Raw genomic sequence first — 21,701 nt, forward strand, 5'->3', positions numbered from 1 at the left:
AAAAACTACACCAATGCTTTTTATTGATGCAAGAAAGTTTTTCATTTTTCATGGACATGTTCACAAAATTGTAACTTTGAATGTAGTCTTGGACTATACCCTGCCTCCGCTAACTTCCTTTGCCTGGTTTAACTTATTCTCACAGTGAATAACTTCTTTAATTACACTCACTTCCTTCGTATCAAAGGTGTAATGGTGGTAATCTGTGTGTGCAAGCTTTTCCTGTTTCTTTGTGAGATGTATGGCATATTCTTTCATAGGCCTCTTTTTTGAACTTTTCCTGGTTGATTGAATATTTGTGCTGATTCTTCCACTTGCAGAAAACGCAAAACAGTGTCGTAACTCTTCTGCCATTTTCCATGCTACTCTTATTAAAATGTGGTCTATCACTGCTGCTTCCCCTCTTTTTCTTAATTTCTCTATCTCCATTAGAGGGTACAGGTTGGTGACCAGTCTCTATTGCAATGTCTTGTACTCCCATAAATGTCTTGAATATGCATCCCCGCACCCTGCTGCTTATAGAGATTCCATTTCATTCTTCATATTTTCCCATCTGTTCTAATGTTAACACTTTCCACACATAATGCTGAAGTCTTTTTTTTACTCAATTGATTTTCGCTCCTCCCTACTTGACAGGGCATTGATACCACCTGTTCTATTTTCAGTAGTTCTCTCTCATTTATCTCTCCTTTCATCACAATAATACAATTTACTTTATCTTTGCTTTCTGCATTGTCTTGTTCACCTTTTTTTTGTCTTTACTGACAGCGATTTTGCTGTAATGCAACTGTAGACCATGAAATCTTTGCCGCCCAACCTTTCCTATTGTCAGGGGACTCAAACCCTCACTCCAGATGAATTAGTGATAGGTACTTGTACATCAATGTAAATTAGACCAAATGCAGATCTGGTGACAATTTTGCAGTAAAATAGTGGAAAGAATATCTTAGTTCACCTCTGAGGAGTAGGTGGAAGAATTGTAGCATTAAGTTATTCTTCCTTTCTTCCCTCCCCTGGTGCAATGTAGATTCTTAAACCTACCGCTAAACTCAAATATTATTTCAGAAACTGGAACATGCAGAGGTATTGTAAAAAGGTGATCTTTGTTTTCTAAAACTACCGTTTACTTACCAAGGTTTATTATATTTTTACCTTTGTATAAAGAGCTGGTTGTTTATGGACAATGAAGGAGATGATAAAATTTTAGTAATGAATCTTGAAATTGAAAGGAAAGCACTTTGATATAAATATGTAACCTGCTCAGTATACCTTATATTTTTTCATTGAAAGTCAATGTTTCCCTCCCACTTAATGATGACACAATTCATTCTTGGGGCCTTTTTTTTTTAAAAAAAAGCTATGCAAAAGCTTTGTGCACATGAAAATGAAGGAGATTCAGTGCTGATTACTCACTTCTTGTTTTCCATAACTGGGAATTGTCGTTTGCATCATTTTCATAACCATAACTTCTCACGCTGCCTCTACTTTTAGAAGCTGGTATGTGACAGTACTCCTTTCTTGTGGGGAATAATTACACGATATGTATATTAACTTCTGTGTAGCTAAACTGTTTAGATGGTGGCATTTAAAATGTTAATTATTGTCTGTTATATTAACTGAGTGTAATCAATAATTATAGCTGTTTGTATTTTCTAGAATTGGAGGAGGAAGATGAAGAGGCGAGTGCTAGACAGAGGAGCCGGTGAATCCTCGGTACAATCCAAAGCTCTTTGTACAGGAATCTCTGGGAGCAACAGTAAAAGAGCTGGGCCATTTATCCTTGGTGAGTTCTGTAAGTTAGAAAATTTCAAAGGAGAAGTGCTGTTTAACCATGGCATATTTTTCTTAGCCATTTCTCTCATTCTGAACTTGTACATAGTACTGTTTGTCTCTTATTTGTGCCTACTCTGATTGAAGCTAGGAAGCGGATATTAGTTAGCAAAATCATCCAGTTACTGATGTGTTTCATCTAAATTTTACCTGTCATGCGCTCATTTTGGAGCTGTATTGCAGTTAAGAATGGGATCTTTTTTCCTGCTAATTTCAGTAGCTTATAGCACGGACAGATTTCATTCATTCCTGGTGCACTGAGACTAATTGTATTTGGTTAAGATCAGTTTAGTATTCAAAGAATCAAATCTGGGCTCTTTGTTTCTGTGGCTGAGGCCCCAAATATTTTGTCATTTGAGATATTAGGGAAGCTAATTAATTGTCAGAAGCAGATAATGAGAAAATTGGTGAGCATTTTTACCCTGACTGATGGGGGGTGGGGGGGGGATTTGAAAGCCATATGGTGCTGAAACATCCTTTCAGCACCCACTCTCCAGCTTCTTGACCAGAGGGCATTTGAGTAAGGTGCTTGTGGAATTTTGTATCTACATTAATCATTTTCGGTGAGATGGAGAATGGGGAAACTGGTTCAGCTGGATGTTCTTTTGAAAATAATGGATTTAATAAACAAAAATTATGACTCATCAGAGTGGTTAATCAGTGATGGCTGCATCTAGCATGTGAGTACTAAAGCCAAGGCTGAAGTATTTGTATCTATCTTCAGTCAGAAGTGCCAAGTGGGTGATTCATATTGCCTTCCTCCTGAGATCCCCATCATTGCAAAAGCCAGTATGCAGTTGATTTGAGTCCTGTTATAGCAAAAATTACACAGACAATTGGTTCAGTAATGGTTATGAAATCAAGCAATATTAGAGCTGTTATATGTATATTTGTGGTTGGGACAAGCCTTACTTCCTGCTTAGCAATTCCAGGGCAGTTACAGCATTGGTACCAACCCAGTATGGAAGAATCCCTAAATGGGCTTTGCATGCAAAAAGCAGAACACAGCTAGTCTTGTTAATTAGCATCTTGACTATCAGCAGAAGGATGGAAGTAGTTTTTTGATACTGTTAGCATGTGTAACTAACTCACTGATAATTTGTTGTGTTGGATGTCATCAGGATCACCTGATCATCATTGAGGTCTAGGTCCAAACATTGGTAGGCTGAACTCCAGAAGTGAGATGACAATTACTGTCCTTCATATTGAAACACTTGATTGAGTGTGGCATCAAGGATCAAATCAGTGAAAGTTGAGGGGAGAGAAAAGCACCACCACTGAAAATGTACTTAAAAGGGGCAGAATAGGGTGTGGTTGGTATTGGTCACACAGACCTCACTGCAGATTCCACAGCTATGTTCAACTGTGCCACCAATGACTTTCCATTGGTGGGTAAGAAGTGGAGATGTTGGTAAAATATTCATTTTTATGTACAACTCAGATGTGATACATTCCATGTCTGTTTATAGTTCTATCCAGATTGCATTTAAACATGGATTGATATGTAACAAGTCACATTTGCATCATGTAATTTCCAGGCAATGACTATCTGACAAATTACTGAGATTTGCCATTTCATAGGTCACCATTGACCAGAAACTCATTCAGACATGCACATAATGAACCTGATGCTGAATTAAATAATAGTATTTATCACTGACATGTAAAGTCAGAGTTATATGATGCAGATCAGGCCCTTTGGCCCATTTCATCCATGCTGTCAGAGTGTGTCTCATTTGGCTATGTTGGCTCATTTCTCTTATCCATTCTGCAGCATCAGTGCAGTGCTTTGGATCTCCAGCAACTACAGATTTTCTTGTGTTTATCAGTTCCTTGGTCAGGACTTCTTTGATATCCTATAACACATTCTAAATATGTGCTTGACTGGTAATCAATGAAATGTATGCAGTCTGCAAACTATACAGCAAATTATTCATCAAGGCTGCTCTCTCAGTAATTGCCAAGGCAACAACCTAGAGTAGAAAGGACAGCAAGGATAGCAGATGAATGGGAATTATAAGTTTACCTGCATTTCCTGATTTTTCAATGCAACGCTATTCCTCCTTTGATGAAACTAAATGTTGGTACTCATTATTCAGCACCAATCTGTACGCACAATTATCAGAGGGACTTAAAGTGTGGCTCATGCTGAATTGCATATAGGGTGTGTGCTAAGTACCCTTCCCAACTCATGACTCTAAAGACTGAGAGCCAGCAACACTTACTGCAATCCAGATCTCATTTTGGCAGGAAAGATCTGAATTTGATCCTCATTCTGAGATTTAGCAAAATTTTGCCTGTGATTGTTATAAATATATTCCAACTATTGCTCCTGAGATAGGGAGGGTCAAGTATTGTCTTGACATCTGCTCCTGATGGTTTTTTAAGAAAGTTCTGCTGGAAGATCTTTGTGAGGATGGGACTGAGGGTTGAATATCAAACGTATTAGAGAAGCATATGAAACCTGGAGACGCTCCTAATTTGGAGATAGGCCTATTGTCTGATAAACCATATGCATTAAAAAAAATTGTCCCTAATTATTTAAACCCTGTTCTGTACTCAGATTCTTTCCTGCGACGTTTTGAAAAAATGACACATTAGCTTTGCTATGTCTTAAGGATTCAAAGTTGTCGATTTTAGTCTCTACTACGGCTTGTCAGCTGCGTGTTGTTTTTATGGGGGGATTTTAGTGACTCGAGATTAGTCATACCAAACTATTCCCAGCAGGCACTTAATATACACAATAACCTTGATTTTTAAAATGAGTAAGAAGTCCTACACATTAGGGAAGTCTTTTATGCAATTGTGAGTCATCGGTCTTCCACTAAATTGAAAGGAATCTCTGGTGTATGCATTTTCTTTTTAAAGCAATTTATTTTTTTGGTTAGGTCCTCGTTTAGGAAATTCACCTGTACAGAGCATTGTTCAATGTTTGGCGAGAAAAGATGGAACAGATGACTTCTATCAATTAAAAGTGAGTAAAGGTTGCCTTATTTACACAATAAGCAGAGGCCTTGGGGTAAAGTTTCATTTTCACTCCGCTAATTATGTTGCATATTGAGTTGTGAATTTTTAAATTGCATTCACCTGAACCGTAGAAATGGTCAGCTGCACATCTCAAGTTTCCAAACTCCCACATGTATTCAAAAAGATTTTTTCGGGATGAAGTATTACATATTTGTCACTGGCATTGGCAATTGAACTTAAGAACATATTTGCTAATTTGTTTCAAAACATAATTATCCAAATTTGTTGAATGTGTTCAAGGAGGTTGAAATTTAAGCCCATGGCAATCGTTTATCAGCTAAACTTCTATAATCCTTGACCAGAAGGGGTGGTAATAGTAGGCTTTATTTCAATCACTGGCATTTCTTTGTCATTAAACACCATTGAATGCAATCAACAAGTCCATTTTGTTTATTAACTTTTATATCTACAAACATTTGTAGTTTATGTACTCTGTTTCTCCCCTCCATCTCGGCACCATGCCCACCTCCACCATATATATGAACTATATATAACTGAGGATTAGAGATTGTGCCTGAGTTCACCTGCCAACAGTCCTGTGGGATGATAGACTATTGAAATGAGATAAGAGGCTATGTCTTTGGACACTGCAATGCAAGTTCCTGTGGTAAATCTATAAATATATTGCAATTTTAAAAGCATAGTATGGTCCTGAACTTGATTTGGTCTCCCAGCTCTTAAACCCATATCTAAAATCTGTGTTTAATACAAGTTCATGCTATTGTTGCTGATAAAATAAATAACTGGGCCCAGAACACACGTGCTTTTACAGCTGAGGCATTCCTTTTATGATACTTGTGTACAAGGAGAACAGCATGGGCCCCTGTCATCCTCACTGTTCTGAAACCACTTTTATATTGAATTGGCTAATCAGTTACAGATATTGACCATTTGGTCAAAAATATGTGTTTGAATTCCTTATTTGCAAGATCATTTGGTACTCAGAATAGAGGTATTAAAAGTCAATCGAAACTTCAAGTTGGATTCTTGGGTAAATGGATTTGGTTGGCGGATTGATGTCTTTTCTTTTAATAGAAGCTTGTATGGTGTATAGCTCTGGGTTTGTGCTCCAAATTTTTTTTCTCTTTTTTTTGTTTGTTAGTTGGGGTTTTTTGTTTTAGTAGGGATTTTTTTTCCTTTTTTCAAAAAAAATATAGCTTTAGCATTTTGTTTTTAAAATTATTATTGATATACGGTTTAGTTTGGTTAATAGTTTAACTCATACTTATTGATATATTGACTTGATTATTTTAATGTATTTTTCCTTGTCAATTTTCAATAATTAATAAAAAGATTTAAAAATGAAATGAAACTTCAAGTTGACAACAGATACTTTGATGCTAGTAAAGCAGTTGTCCCTTAGTTGTGGGAATGTTTCGCATCCTTTGGTTATCCCTATCTCGACTGTCTGAGGCACTCTCCCATTGTGTAAAGGGATGTTATGCTTTAGGAAGATCTTTCTGGAAAAGTCACACCACAGAGGCCTTACTTGTCTGGCTTGAGTACGCACTGTCACAGTCACCCTGGCCTATCTTATTTGTAATATGCAGAGATATCACCAGCGGTCTCACTTGACTACAATTGCCCCAAGCTAATCTTGCCTGGACGTTGTCTTTGTCCTTTGTTTTACTGCACATTCCATATTTGCATTTAATACAGAGTCATGCTCTACTTTACCTTTCCATAGCAGTATGTACTAAGGTATCTACCCTAATTATCATGTTTTCTTTCATCCACTGCTTTGCAAAAAGATCAAGAACGTGAAATGATAAACGCAAGAGATAAATGTTGCAATGCAATCATGCTGGAAAGGAGGTTTAAGATCTTTAACCAGCCCGTATTTTATTCAGAGCAGTTGGCTCAAAGGCCCTGATGGCCAACTTATTTTTTTAATGTTCTTACTGCTGGTGAATTGAGAGAAGTAAAGTTTTTTTCCCCTCTCATAGGTTTACTAGTTTGCGATAGTACATGGAGGATTAAAATAGGTTGTTTTAGTGTTGAGTTGGCAGAAGTTTGATTCCAAAGGTTACATACTGTGGTGAACTTATGATTTGCTTTAGTAGACATACGTGGGATAAGTACAAGAAAAAATGCTTCCTCAAGTCAGTGAGCTTGTTTACTTTGTATATTAATATGTCAGTTATTTTTGTATTTAATTGACAAATGTAGTGAACATTCATTCAATAAGTACTTAGACATTCAAGAAGATATGAATATTAATAGAATTCAGATTGATATGAATTGTTTGAATTTTAACTTCACTGCCTTACCCAACTCTTACCACTGTTTTAGATTCTTACTCTTGAAGATAGAGGTGAAGGAATTGAAACTCAGGAAGAAAGACAAGGCAAGATGCTCTTACATACGGAGTACTCCCTTCTGTCCTTGCTGCACAGTCAAGATGGAGTGGTGCATCACCATGGTCTATTTCAGGTAAAGCATAGCATATGAGTACTTTGAGAGGGCTTGTTGATTATCCACATGCTTTTGGTATACCTGCTATCTATTTTAGTTATCTTGCAAATAACTTCTGTTTTTAAGTATATCAATTTGAGAAAGTTGCTTCATGCAGTAAAGTTTTAAAAGCATAGCAGTATCCACTGGTATGTAAAGTATGAATGAAGTTTGATAAACCTTAACCTAGATTATACATTTCAATGTATTTCAATACTAAGGGACATATTTCCTTAAGAAGCAAATCAAAGTTTTTTTTCCTAGTGGTTATTTCCTGGACTAGGCAGGTGCCCACCAAATGCATGATGGCTGTGAAAGGGGATCCAGGGGCAGATGTAGTTTAAAATTTAGCTCCTCTTCATTCCCAGGAGTTTGGCTGACAATTGTACCCTGTTCTTAAATGATTGTGGTAAATGTATTAAATTTGGAAATTAGAGTGTACTTTCTGAAGTCTTGTGGGAGAGCCAGTGTGTCAAAAAGTTTTTCAATTAAAACTAAGTTGTTCCTTAGCATTTTGCATTTGTGAAGCTTGTTTTTGTTTGCAAATATTACCAATTTATAAGCAGAAACCCAGTGTCTCAGAATAAATTGGATTACATTAATTTTTCCTCCAACAGTCAGGTTCTGAAAGTGTTTATTCTTTTACAGGATAGAGCTGTTGTAGAAGAGTTTGAATCAAACAAGCTTGTAAGGAGAATGAAGAAAAGAATCTGTTTAGTTCTTGACTGCCTTTGTGCTCATGACTTCAGTGACAAGACGGCTGATCTCATCAACCTACAGCATTATGTTATTAAAGAGAAGCGGCTCAGTGAACGTGAAACAATTGCAATATTTTATGACGTGGTACGGGTAGTGGAAGCTTTACACAAGGTAAAGGGCTGCTGTTTTTTTTTTTTGCAGTAGGATAAATTCTTCATGAGTATAGGTTGAAATAGCTTCCACAGTCCTTTGTGTATGTTGCAGCATGCCAGGGAAAATCAGAGCTGAATAAAGTCTTTGAGATTCCAATCCTGTATGGTCGTAGAGGTGACGCGAGAGTGTTCGTAGACTGCTGATTCTCTACTGTTATTTTAAAAACATGAAAAGGATGGAATAATTTCAGGGCAAACAGCCTGACATTGGTAGTGGGAAAATTGTTAGAATAAAGTAACCAATATGAATCATTACTTGGAAAAGCATGAGAATTAAAAAAAAAAAAAAAAAATCAGCTTGAATTTTGGTTCCTGAATGATTGAATGTTTTGTGGAAAACTGAGTATTTGCCAGGGCTGTACAAGATGAGGCCCTGGTTAAGAAAAAGGAGGAGGGGTATAACAGATATAGGCAGCAAGGAATAAATGAGTTGCTTGACAAGTATATGAGAAATGCAACAGAACACAAAAGAGGAAAATCAGGAGGGCCAAAGGAAGATATGAGGTTTCTCTGTAGAAGCTGAAGGGCTTCTACAGATATATTAAGAACTAAATGATAGCAAGGGACAAAATTAGTCCTCTTGAAGATCAGCATGGTCACCTGTGCATGGATCTGGAAGAGATGTGGGCGATCTTAAATGGATTTTTTGTATCTATATTTACTCAGGAGACAGATGCAGTCTATAGAACTAAGACAGAACAGTGGTGAGATCAATAAGTACATATAAAGTCAGAGAATTGTATACAGTACACATCATAAAATTCTTCTTCATGAACATCCATGAAAACTGAGGAGTGCCTCAAAGAATAAGTGACAGTTAAATGTTAGAACCCCATTGCCCACCCCCCTAGCTCCCCCCTCCCACACATAAGCAGCAGCAAAGCAATGATCCTCCCTCCCCCACCAGCAAAAAGCATCAGCACCCCCCCACTGAGCACTCAAGCGAGCAGCAAAGCATCAATAAAGACACAGACTTGCAGTACCCCAAAGACTGCTCATTCACCCGGTATTCGACATAATAAGGGAAAAAGTGTCCCCGATCATGGACTTTATGGAAATTACAGAAGAGGAGGTGCTTCCTGTGTTGAGTCAAATTCAGGAGGATAAGTCTTCAGGGCCTGACAGGGTGTTCCTTCGGATCTTCTGGGAGGCCAGAAATTGTAGGGTCTCTGGCTGAAGTATTTAAAATGTCCTTAGCCATGTCCTTAGTGTGAGATGCCAGATGACTGGAGAAGAGCTAATGTTGGTCAATTGTTCAAGAAAAGCTCTAAGAATAAGTGGGAAATTATTAGCCAGTGAACTTGATGTCAGTAATGGGTAAATTATTGGAAGATATTCTAAGGGACATGATATGTAACTATTTGGATAGACAGGGACTAATTGGAGGTGGTCAACATGGCTTTGTGCATGGTAGGTTGTGTCTAACCAGTTTTTCGAGGAGGTTACCAGGAAAGTTGATGAAAGGCACTGGACCTGTCTACATGGACTTTAGCAAGGCCTTTGACAAATTCCCGCAAGAGAAGCTCGTCTAGAAGGTTTAGTCACCTGGTATTCAGGATGAAGTAGTAACTTGGATTAAAAGTTGGCTTAGCAGGAGAAGTCGGAGAATGTAAGGAGATGGTTGACTTTCTGACTGGAGGCCTGTGACTCGTGGTGTACCGCAGGATTGGTGCAGGATCCGTTGTTTATCAAGATTCAAGACTCTTTAATATTTCCTGTACACAGGTGTAAAGGAGAATGAAATAATTGTTACTCTGGATCTGATGAAGCACAAAAAAAATAAACACAAAAAACATAGATACACACACACACACACACACACACACACATACACACACACACACACGCACACATAAAATGGGTTGTATAATAAAGTAAAACTAGGTTGTACATAAGGTAACTGACAAGAAATAATAAAGTAATGGTGGTGTTAGTGGGCGGAGGTGTTGATCAGCCTTACTGTTTGGAGAAAACCTTACTGGTTTTTAAGTCTGGTGGTGTGGATGCTATGACTCTTCCTCCCTGATGGGAGAGCGACAGACAGACTGTGTAGAGCGGGTGGGAACCTTCATGATGTTACTAGCCTTTTTCTGTACATATGTCCTCAATATTATCTATATTAAGAATTTAGATAATGTGGTAAACTGCATCAACAAATTTGCAGATGACACCAAGATTGGGGACATTGGGGACATTGTGGACAGCGAGAAAGGCTATCAAAGCTTGCAGTGGGATCTGGACCAGATGAAAAAATGGCAGATGGAATTTAATGGAGACAAGTGTGAGGTGTTGCATTTTGAGAGAACAAACCAGGGCCGAACTTGCACAGGGAACAGTTGAGCCATAGGAGTGTGGATGAACAAACAGATCTGGGAATACAGACCCATAATTCCTTGGAAGTGGCATCACAGGTAGATCAGGTCCTAAAGAAAGCTTTGGCACATTGACCATCACAAATCAAAGTTTTGAGTACAGGAGTTGGGATGTCATGTTGAAGTTGTGTAAGATATTGGTGAGTCCAAATTTGCAGTATTGTTTGCAGTTCTGGTCACCTACCTACAGGAAAGATAAATAAAATTGAAAGAGTACAGAGAAAATTTACAAGAGTGTTGCTGGGACTTGACACGAGCTATAGGAAGAAGTTCCTTATGTTAGGGCATTATCCTCTGAAGCATTGGAGAAAGGGTGTAGATTTGGCACCCTACAAGCCTCTGCATCCAACACATCAGTTTCTGCAACTTCAGTCACCTTCAATGGGACCCAACTAGCAAACACATCTTTACTTTCCCTCACCCACTCTCCACTTTCCTCAGGGATCACTCCCCCCCCATGATTCCCTTGTCATTCGTCCCTTCCCGCAAATCTCCTTCCTGGTACATATCTCTGCAAGTAAGAAATCCTATACCTATCCATTCACCACTGCCCTCGCCTCCTTTCGGGGCCCAAAACAGTTCTTCCAGGTGAGGCAACACTTACCTGCGAATCTGTGGGAATTGTCTATTGTATCTGGTGCTCTCATTGTGGCCTCCTTTATACTTGTGATGCCTGATGTAAATTGGGGGGCTTCTTTGTCAAAAAATGGAAAACATCCAACAAAAACCCAGTAGCCGACTTATTTTAATTCCTATCCGCATTCCCATTCTGACATGTTGGTCCATGGCATCCTCTCCCTCAGGGTGGAAGAGCAGCACCTCATTTTTCTGTCCAGGTAGCCTCCCAGCTGATTGCATAAACATTGATTTCTCCTTCCAGTAATTATTTTTAACCTTTACTTTTCCCCTCCTCCTTCCATCATCTATATCCCACTGTGGCCTATTGCCTCTTCTCACCTGCTTATCATCTTCCCCCAGTGTACCTTCTCTGTCCCTTTCTCCCATGGTCCACTCTCCTTTAGTACCAGATTCCTTTTTCTCTAGCTGTTTACCTTTTCCACCCACTTGACTCCACCTATTACCTTCTAACTTGTTCTCCTCTCCTCCCCCCCCCCCCCCCAACTTTTCATTCTGCCATCTTCCCCTTTCCTTTTCAGTCCTGATGAAGGGTCTCGGCCAGAAATGTTGATTGTTTTTTTTATTATCATAGATGCTGCCTGACCTGCTAAGTTCCTCCGGCATTTTGTGTGTTGTTGATTTGATAGAGGTGTGCAAAATTATGTGGGGTATTGATGGGGCAAAAGCAAGCAGGCTTTTTCCACTAAGGTTAGGTGAGACTAGAAATAGATGTCATAAATTAAGGGTGAAAGGTGAAATATTGAAGGAGAACCTAAGAGGGAACTACTTCACTGCCCCTGCAGCCACTTGACCATATACACTGTGTGGGCCCTTTGTTAGATACAGAAATAGAATGGAACCTGATGTGGTCTTCTGCTGTAGCCCATCCACTTCAAGATTCGACACGTTGTGCACTTGGAGATGCTCTTCTGTACACCACTGATGTAATGTATGGCTATTTGAGTTATTGTCACCTTGAACCAGTCTGGCCATTCTCCTCAGACCTCTCTCATTAATAAGACGATTTTGCCCACAGAACTGCTGCTCGTTGCATATTTTTTGTTTCTCGCACCATTCTCTGTAAACTCTCGAGACCGTGCATGAAAATCCCAGGAAATCAGTTTCTGAGATACACAAACCACCCTGTCTGGCACCAGTAATTATTTCATGGTGAAAGTCACTTGGATCACATTTCTTCCCCATTCTGATGTTTAGTCTAAACAACAACTGAACCTCTTGACCATGTCTTTGAGCTTTTATGTATTGAGTTGCTGCCAATAATTGATTACCAAGGAGCTAATAAAATGGCCACTGAGTGTAAATTGACTGATAATGTTGAAAGATGGCTTAGGGATTTGTTTAGGCAAGTGCGAAGGAAGGCAAACAGAATGTAAATGCACATTGAATTGTGGGGTATCTGGAGGGATAATCAATACATGAACAAAGAATACATGTACACAGATTGTCAGGATAGGAAGGTACTTAGATGCTTTCCTTCACTATCTGAGATACAGAATTCAAAAGATTTCAGTTGCTTTGCATGTAAAACTAGTTTCCTCAATTCATTGCCAAATGGCACAGGTTTAATTTTTAGATAGGTTGTAAAAATAGACAATCAGTAGAGGAGATAACTTTGTATCTTACCCTCTTTATCATGATGCAACTTAAAATAATAGCTTCAAATTTAATTAAATATAAACTAGTCCATTTTTTTCTAAGAGAACTATTGTGGAGCAACTATTAATCCAACTTAAATATCTATTTCACAGTCAGAATTTTGATGGCAGTAATTTAAGTTTCTAACTTTCTACTGTATTAATAACCTTTTGTGTGGTTATCAACTCCTAGAACTGTTTATAGCAGTAACATTTGGTCCATCAAGTTCACACCACCATTTTACCTGCTTAAGTATTGAATGATATCTCCTGTATTCCATGAGCTTCCTTTATCTCTTTAATTCCCTATATGACTTAACACATCATTCAACATTTTTAATTACCTGACAAAAGTTAAGGTTTTTATTCAAGTTTTAAAGAAGGGAGGTCAGTTACCTCACAAATAAGAGTAAACAAATCTGCTTGCGTCAGCAGAAATTGTTTCCACTTTCAAGATGGTTGGTGGGTGTTTCAATCCAAAATTGTGAGATTTCAGAGATGTTTCTCCTTACTTTGCATAAATGGATTTGCATATCAGTAAGCACATAAAATTTCACAAACCAGTATGACCACAGTGTTCTGGAACTGAATTTTTGCTTCATGAAATTTGCTTTATGAAAATAATTGATATACTGATAAAGTTGCAGTTTCATTTCTACAGCAGAAAATAATGTCATCAAAGTAACCTTTTATTATAGTAATGGAAGGTATTTAAGCCGTGTGGAATATTTCTTGGGTGTTAGTACCTAGTTCTTAGTAAAGTGAATTACTTCAAAAGTATTCATACTTTTGTCAATTACTGTCAATGAGCTGAAAGCAGGTGAAATGTATCAACAACACACATCAAAGTTGCTGGTGAACGCAACAGGCCAGGCAGCATCTCTAGGAAGAGGTACAGTCGATGTTTCAGGCCGAGACCCTTCGTCAGGACAGCTTTGATGTGTGTTGCTTGAATTTCCAGCATCTGCAGAATTCCTTTTGTTTGAAATGTATCAACAAACAGTTCTGATCAGTTAATGGCCTGAGAAAAGTGTGCTTAACTCCAGATTAACAGTGAAACAACTACTTATCTTAAATGTGTAAAACCTATTTGTCATTTGTAGTAAGTAACTATATTTCATTGATTTGATCATTTCTGGGTGGGAAAAGTGTCATCACAACAATATTTTAAAACTGGTTCCCAACCTTCTAAATGCCATGGACCCTACCATTCACAGAGGGGTCCATGGATCCCAGGTGGGAGCCCCTCTTTAAAATTTGCCTGTCAGTATTCAACATAAAAGTGTTGATTTTAATAACCTTTTTAAAGGCTGTAAATTTGCAAATCAGTAGAAACTTTCAACAATTACGAATTTGATGTTGAGGATGGGCAGATGGCTTCTAATGCAAACAGTTGAGCCAAATTGATCTTTTGCTATGGATTGAAAACTTGCAGTAGGTCTTTTAATTGTACCCAAAGATCCAGCATAGACAAGTGGAAACATTAGATTAGATTATGAGGACAAGCAGTCCTCTTTTATTGTCATTTAGTAATGCATGCATTAAGAAATGATACAATATTCCTCTGGTGTGATAACACAGAAACACAGGACAGACCAAGACTGAAAAACTAACAAAAAACCACATAATTATAACATATAGTTACCACAGTGCAACAATACTATAACTTGATGAAGAACAGGCCATGGGCACAGTAAACAAAAAGTTCAAAGTTTCTCGAAAGTCCCACATCTCACGTAGACGAGAGAAGGAAGAAAACTCTCCCTGCCATGCCCGACCACAGTCCGACTCTGAGTCGTCTGAAAACTTCGAGCTCTGATCAGCCCTCCGACACTGAGTACCGAGCGCCATCTCTGCCGCACGCTTTGACCCCAGCCTCAGTCGCCAGCAGCAGGCAAAGCTGGGAATTTTGGGGCCTTCCCTCTGGACGTTCTTGATCGCACAGTAGCAGCGGCAGCGAACCGGGCATCTCAGAAGTTTCTCCAGATGTTCCTCTGTGCTTCTCACATCTGTATCCATCAAATCAGAATTGTGCATTTCATCCTACTTACAAAAACGATACCGTTTATCGTATTAGGATATAATGTTTAATTTGCTTATGCTTTCCTTCTCCATCTATTTGTTTTATTTCTTTTTCTCCAGAATAAGTGGGAAAGGTTCAGTGATAATTCAGTTAAAACCATTCATCATATATTTCAGAATGCAGTTGTTCAGTATGTGCTCACCCACTCTAATTTGATGTGTAGCAGTATGACAAATGGATTGTACATAGACTTTTTCTGTTTAGAAATCAGGTAACGAAGGAAATTTTGTTCATTTGAGCCAGCTACAGGGTTTGAGCAGACACTTCTGGCCTAGTAAAAAGTACTTATTAATTAAAGCAATGCTATTAAATTTTCCAGAGTTGTAAAATATGTATGTTAGATCATTTGGTATTTGAGTTTTGTGCAAATTTTACTATTTTGATTCCCAAACTGCTTGTCACTTTGTCACATGACCAGCATCTTCACCAAAAAGCTATGTAATGAAGAGGAATCTTGAAGGGTTCTTCTACTATTCAATTCACATCTCTGACATGTCCATCTGATTTTAATGAGTCCTCGAGAAATCTTTTTTCAGTTTACGTTTCTTTTGCACTGCAAAATAAAACTAATGTATTGTCAGTCATAAACTTTAGTTCAGTGTCTGCATAAAGTAGCTCAATCATAAAAAGTAATCTATTTCTGTTTTTTTTCTGCAGAAGAATATTGTGCATAGGGATCTGAAGCTCGGGAACATGGTGCTAAATAAAAGGTATGCTGAGATGTATTTATCTCAGTTATTGACATTATGTTGTGTACTTTTCCGGTTCATTATTAATGCAGAGGACTGAAACTTTATGATATCAGCTTTGGTGTTCTGAACTAATTATAGTAGAGCTATGCTGTTTCCCCTCATCCATCAACGCATATGGTCTCAGAAGAATGCACATGTTCCCCCACTGATCTTGTACCCACAGTCTTTCTGTTTGTCATTACTAACTCAACTACAGATTCAGTCAGCTTTGTACTGTAGGCCAATACACCAAGCTCATTGATATACAGTTAAGTAAAATAATTCACAGTACTGTTGAACAAACTTTGATTCTCTTAATCTGGAAGTCATTTACATTTCGATCCAATCGCACAGTTCATGCACAACACTGTATTGCTCAGGTATTTAATTAAAGCATTTCCTCAGAAAAAAATAACCAGTTGCACCAGAAATGGTTTGAGTCATCCAGTAGGCATTAGCAACTCATCACTTGGCAATGTTATAGTTCCTGATTATCAAGCTGTAAGCAGAAACTTGGAAGTGAAATTTTGTACGATACAGTAATTTGAGTTATGTAGATTGTTGGTTTGTTCTGGTTACATGTATCGAGGTACAGTGGAAAAACCTGTGTTGCACATTGTCCATTCAGATCAACACACACAAAATGCTGGAGGAACTCAGTAAGTCAGGCCTCATCAATGGAGGGGGATAAACAGTCAGTGTTTTGGGCCAGAACCTTTCATGAATTCTGGTGGGAGAGGAGAAGAGAGAATGTCTAGGGTGGGTGGGATCTTTGATTATGCTAGCTGGTTTATTGAGGCAGTGAGAAATGTAGATGGAGGCCATGGAGAGGAGGCTGGTTCTGCAATGTGCTGAGCTGTGCTACATGCTCAAAAAAAGCATTTGGATAATCCGAGTTAAATAAAGTAGCATTGCTGCTATATAGCTGAATGTTGCAAAAGTGAGCAATTATTAGCTTCTCAGTGACAGCACCTCGCCCACTTGTGAGGGAGGGAAGGGGGTAAATGAAGTAGAGATTGTACTACAGGACCTGATACCTTGTGAAATTTTTTACACTTGGAAGTGTGATGACAAACAAGCCTAGCCACTTTTTTTTTGTAATCTGTCAAATCATTAGAAATTTGTCCAGCATGGTTATTGTAGCTTAAGGTTTCATAAATCCTGTATAGGATTATAACACTTTTGTTTATATAAATTCAGTTAATAAAATCAGGGTGTAACACTTCTGTTTTGTTTTACTTGATTATTATGAATAAGTTTAACAAAGAAATCACACTTAAGATGCATTTTGCTTAATTTCTCTATTTAAAATTCAGCCCCAGGAAAACTTGCTTCTCAGATTTTATGGTGTCAACAAGAATAAGACTTTTGAAGAATTGTAGGTTTGGAGCCAAGGGTGGATGCTGGAAATATTGCTTGATTTTATTTACTAGAATGCAACATGCCACGGCAGTATCAGCTCTCTCATACCATACAATAAACATTGGTTGAGATAATCAATACATTTTGACAGAAGGTCATTGACCTGAAATGCTAATTCTACTTGTATTTGCACAGATATGGCTTGACCTGAGTATTAACAGCATTTCTGATTTTTATTTTGTTGGTTGGGTTAGTATTTTTTGTGTGGTTACCCTCTAATCCATCCATTTTTATCTTAGGTGACCGACACACTATTACAGATTACATCACAGGGTTACATTTGTAGTATGCCTATACTGTAAATTATTGATAGTTTGCCTGTACTGTACATTTCCTTTCCAACGAGATGCCCTGACAATTAAAAATTAAATAAAATCTAAAGTAAAGTGGTATAGATAGTGTAGCTACTGCTGCGTAGCTCCAGTTATTTGGGTTCTAATTTTAGTGTTAATGACAGGAAATCATTTTGAGCACTATATTTTTTGCTGTATTTATAATGGACATTTTTTCATTTTGTATTCATTTAAGGGACACGAGCTTCGTAGACTAAGCTACCATTTAATCGCCTGCCTTTAGTTACTCCTCAGAAGGTAGTGATAAGATCCTTCTTGAACTGTTGCAGTCTTTGAGATGTAGATATACCAAGAGTACCACTAGGGGCAAAGTTCCAAGATTTTGACCTAGCAACGGTGCTGTACTTCCATGTCAGGATGGTGTATGTATTGGCCAGAGGAAAATCCAGGCAAGGGTATTCATTATTTATTTATTCATTTAGTGATACAACGTGGAACAGGCCTTTCTGGTCCAATGAGCTGCGCTGCCTAGCAACTCATATATTGAACACTAGGCTCATCAAAAAAACAATTTACAATGACCAGTTAACCTAACTGGTGCGTCTTTGGACTGTGGGAGGAAACCAGGGCACTCAAAAAAAACTCCTGCACTCAAGGGGAGAAGGTACAAACCCCTTACAGATGGTGCTCGAATTGAGCTCAAGTTTGGAGCGCCACGAGCTGTAATAGCATCATGACAATTGCTATTCTTCCATGGCACCCTAACAATAGCAAGGGTTGCTGCCTTTGTCCTTCTAGTTTGAGTTAGAAGGTGCTGTCTAACGAGTCTTGATGAGATCCTGCACTGTATCATGTAGATCCTACAGCCCTACTGTCACTGTGGGATGAATGGTTGTGAGTGGGTGTCAGTCAAATGGACCTCGAGCTACTTGAGTTTTGTGGAAGCTGCCCTCATCTAAGCAAGTGGATGATATTTCAACAGCATTCTTGATTTGGGCCATGTAGATAGTGGGTATGCTTGGGGAGCTAGAAGGTGAGTTACTCTTTGCAAGATTCCTTGCCTCTGACTTGTTCTTTGAGCTATACTGTGTATGTGCTATTTCCATCCTATTTTGATCGATGGTAACTCCTTAGGACATTGATGGTGAGGAATTCAGTCATGGCAGGCAGTATCATAAAATATGAGGCATTAATCCTGGATTTAGTTGGACATCATTGTGCCACATGAATTTTACTTGCCACCTATCAGTCCAGGTCTGCATGTTATCCAGGTCTTGCTGCTTTTGGTGTGGACTGCTTTATTATTTAAGGTGCTGAACTTCATACGAGTGAAGGAAGGTGGGTCATTCCAGAAGTAGTTGAGGATGGTTGAACCTAGGACACTACCCTTAGGAACTCCTGCATAGATGTCCAGTGGCTGAAAACATTGGCCTCTAATCTAACCTTAGCCATCTTTCTTTGTGCTAGGTATGATTTCAGCCAGTGGAGGGATTTTCTGTAATTCCCATTGACTCCCAATTTGTAGGGTTCCGTGGGGCATAGTTGATCAAATGCTCCTTTGATATTGGGGAATTGCTCTCACTTGACCTGAGGTTTCAGTTCCTTTGTCCATTTTTGGATTAAGCCTGTAATGATGTCAGGAACTGAGTGACATGGGTGAAACCCAACTGAGCTTCTGTGAGCAGCTTGTTGCTAACTATGTGCTGCTTGCTCATATTTGTATTGCAGAAGGAAAATGAGGAAACAAGTTGTATGATGTTCCATCACAGAGCTTGGTATGTTAATTGTAGTTGAAACTGTTCACTATTTATCACTTTTTCATATGTTGATATATTACCAAATTCAACCTGATAATAAAGATGTACTTTATACTTTGTGTATAGGATTTCTTTGAATGATATTTTGGCAGATATTCTTCCCTCCCACTCTTTATCTGGCACTCCCAATTATACCATAGGAAGAAAATGAACTTTTTGCTACTTCATATACCAGACAGCAAATCCTTCTAAGTGTCTAAAGGGCATGTATTGAACATAGTTTTGTGTGGTTAAAACACATTGAACCTGAATGGTGGGAATCTTCTGCAGTTAAGACATCAGATTTTTGGAGGTTAAAGTATATGGGAATAGTGCAGGAAAGAATGAGATTTATTTATTTTTTGAACCAACAATCATCCATTGCAGAGCAGGCAGAAAGGTCCAAATGACCAACTGCAGCTTCTCTTTCTTGCTAAAGATGCTGTTTAATAAGGTATTCAAATTGTCAGGTTTGATTGGAATGAAGAATCTGCTGCATTTGGAGCAGTTAAGTGCTTAGTGAATATTACTGACACCTTGACTTTTAAATACTTATTCATATACCTAAAGCATAACTGATTTTAAGCATATTGTGCCATTTTTTAATGAACACATAATGAAAAGCTGGATTAATAGTTCTGCTTTTGACATTTCTATGTAGATAGTAATTGCTTGCTGTGCACACCAGTTTTGTCTTACAAAGGGAAACATTTTATTCATAAAGATTGAAAACTATGTGCAAAGACGAGTGTTATGCAGCTTTTAATCGAACAAATTTGAATGGTTTATTGCAACCCATTTCAACTTGGCACAAATTCATTGTATTTCATAAGATTGTAGGAGGCCTATGATCTTTTGATCAACATGGAATGGAGTTTGTAATTGTTCCACTCTATAATTTATTGTTGTTGTTTGCTATGGCATTGCACTATTGTGCGGTAAGGCGGCTCGAGAAAGTAAGGAAAGAAAATGCTTTTTTCATTAGGAAGTGCTGAAATTGCAGTTCATACTGTTGTGTAAAAGGAATGCCTCCTGCGGAAGTCTGTCTTGTATACAGGCAATCGGATTTGATGAAGGAACCATATTTGGGTGACTCGGAGTAAAAGTGCATGACGTGACGAGGCCTGCTTGTAAGTTAAAATTCTAGATAATGTGGCGTTCAGAATAATTAAAGTAGTAGTAGTGTGTCTGGTGTGTACCATAATATAGTTCATGTTTGTGCCATTTTTTTCCCCATAATGTAACTACAACCTTCAGTTACAATAACTGTGTGGGATGCAGAAACAAAGTAATTTGCATCCTCGATGTCAAAGATTGTTTTAAGCATATCGGGAAGAGTGCAGTGGCTTTGGGGGAGATTCCATTCTTGCAACAGCTAGCCCATTTTGCTGTACACTCGAATATGAATATTGGAGCGGAAGTGGGTCATCACGTCCTTCAAGCCTACCCTACCATTCAATATGATAGTGGCCGATCAATACTGGTTTCTACTGATCTTTCATTTCTTTATATCTTTTGACTATCTACCTTACTTAAAATATTTCTAAAGCATTCTAGAGATTTGTCCCCTTCTGCAAGAAGAAATTCCATGTAGCTCTGTTTTAAATGATATGCCTCTTGTAGTTATGGTTCCTTGTTTGATACTCTCTCCCTAGCGAAGACATCGCAACATGTAGGCTGAATGTGGTCATCTCTCATGCAACATGTAGGCTGAATGTGGTCATCTCTCATTTTACCTCCAAGGAACTAAAGACTCGAACTATTTAGTCCCTCTTGGTGGGATGCTCTCTCATCGTAGGAATTAGCCTGGTAAGTCTCCTTTGTTTGGCCACCATTATTGCAGGTAGCTCCTGCATTGTGACTGCCCAGGTAATGGAAATTTTGCAGTGTCCTATCAAACATGCTTTTCTTTCTGGAAACATGCTCTTTTACCTGTTTTTGTATCATTTGCAAATTTAGAAACATTGCATGCTGGTCGTTAGTGTAAATTGCAGGTAAACAACTAATCCCTGCAGTGTTGCACTAATTACCATCTCCCAGTCTGAAAAGAATCCATTTAATTCAGCTGTTTTCACTCCATTCTAACACTTCTTCTGATACAATGGGCTTTTAATTTACATAGTGGCTCCTATGTGATGCTTTGTCAAATGCCTTTTGGAAATTTGAATACTACCTCTACAAGTTCCTTTTGCTCAAATCTTCCAGTTGCATTCTCCAAGAAAGGGTCAATATTATTTACCTTTCACAAAAAAAAACATGCTGACTAGGTTTAATTATATTCGGCTTTCCTAAATGATCAGCTGTTTCCTCCTTGATTATTTTTTTTGAGCAAGGAAGTCACATTGGTGTTCCAATCTTATGGCACCCAGTTTACTATGTTAGGAAAACGTTCAATCAATGGGTCAAGTATCTCTGTGGCCATTTCCCATTAGGTCCTGACAATTTGTCTACATTTGCCTCCCAGATTTTCTCTTAACACTTTTATCCCTTGTCCTTGAGATCTTTATAA

At 38.3% G+C, this 21,701-nt stretch overlaps 1 protein-coding gene across 6 annotated transcripts in view; it reads left to right on the forward strand.

Moving 5' to 3' along the window:
* The window catches only part of stk40 (serine/threonine kinase 40), a 93,956-nt gene that overhangs the window by 27,875 nt on the left and 44,380 nt on the right, over window positions 1-21,701 (forward strand). For 4 of the 6 annotated variants that reach the window (XM_072247167.1, XM_072247161.1, XM_072247162.1 and 1 more), the window contains exons 2-6: window positions 1,657-1,783; window positions 4,719-4,804; window positions 7,150-7,290; window positions 7,960-8,181; window positions 15,608-15,660. In XM_072247167.1, coding sequence (XP_072103268.1) covers window positions 1,672-1,783; window positions 4,719-4,804; window positions 7,150-7,290; window positions 7,960-8,181; window positions 15,608-15,660 — 614 coding nt within the window. In that variant the 5' untranslated portion in view covers window positions 1,657-1,671. Of the gene's footprint in view, window positions 1-1,639; window positions 1,784-4,718; window positions 4,805-7,149; window positions 7,291-7,959; window positions 8,182-15,607; window positions 15,661-21,701 lie in introns of all 6 variants that reach the window. The other 2 variants (XM_072247164.1, XM_072247166.1) reach the window with 1 other exon arrangement.

This window comes from Mobula birostris, chromosome 30 (genome assembly GCF_030028105.1).
Source record: "Mobula birostris isolate sMobBir1 chromosome 30, sMobBir1.hap1, whole genome shotgun sequence".
NCBI lineage: Eukaryota > Metazoa > Chordata > Chondrichthyes > Myliobatiformes > Myliobatidae > Mobula > Mobula birostris.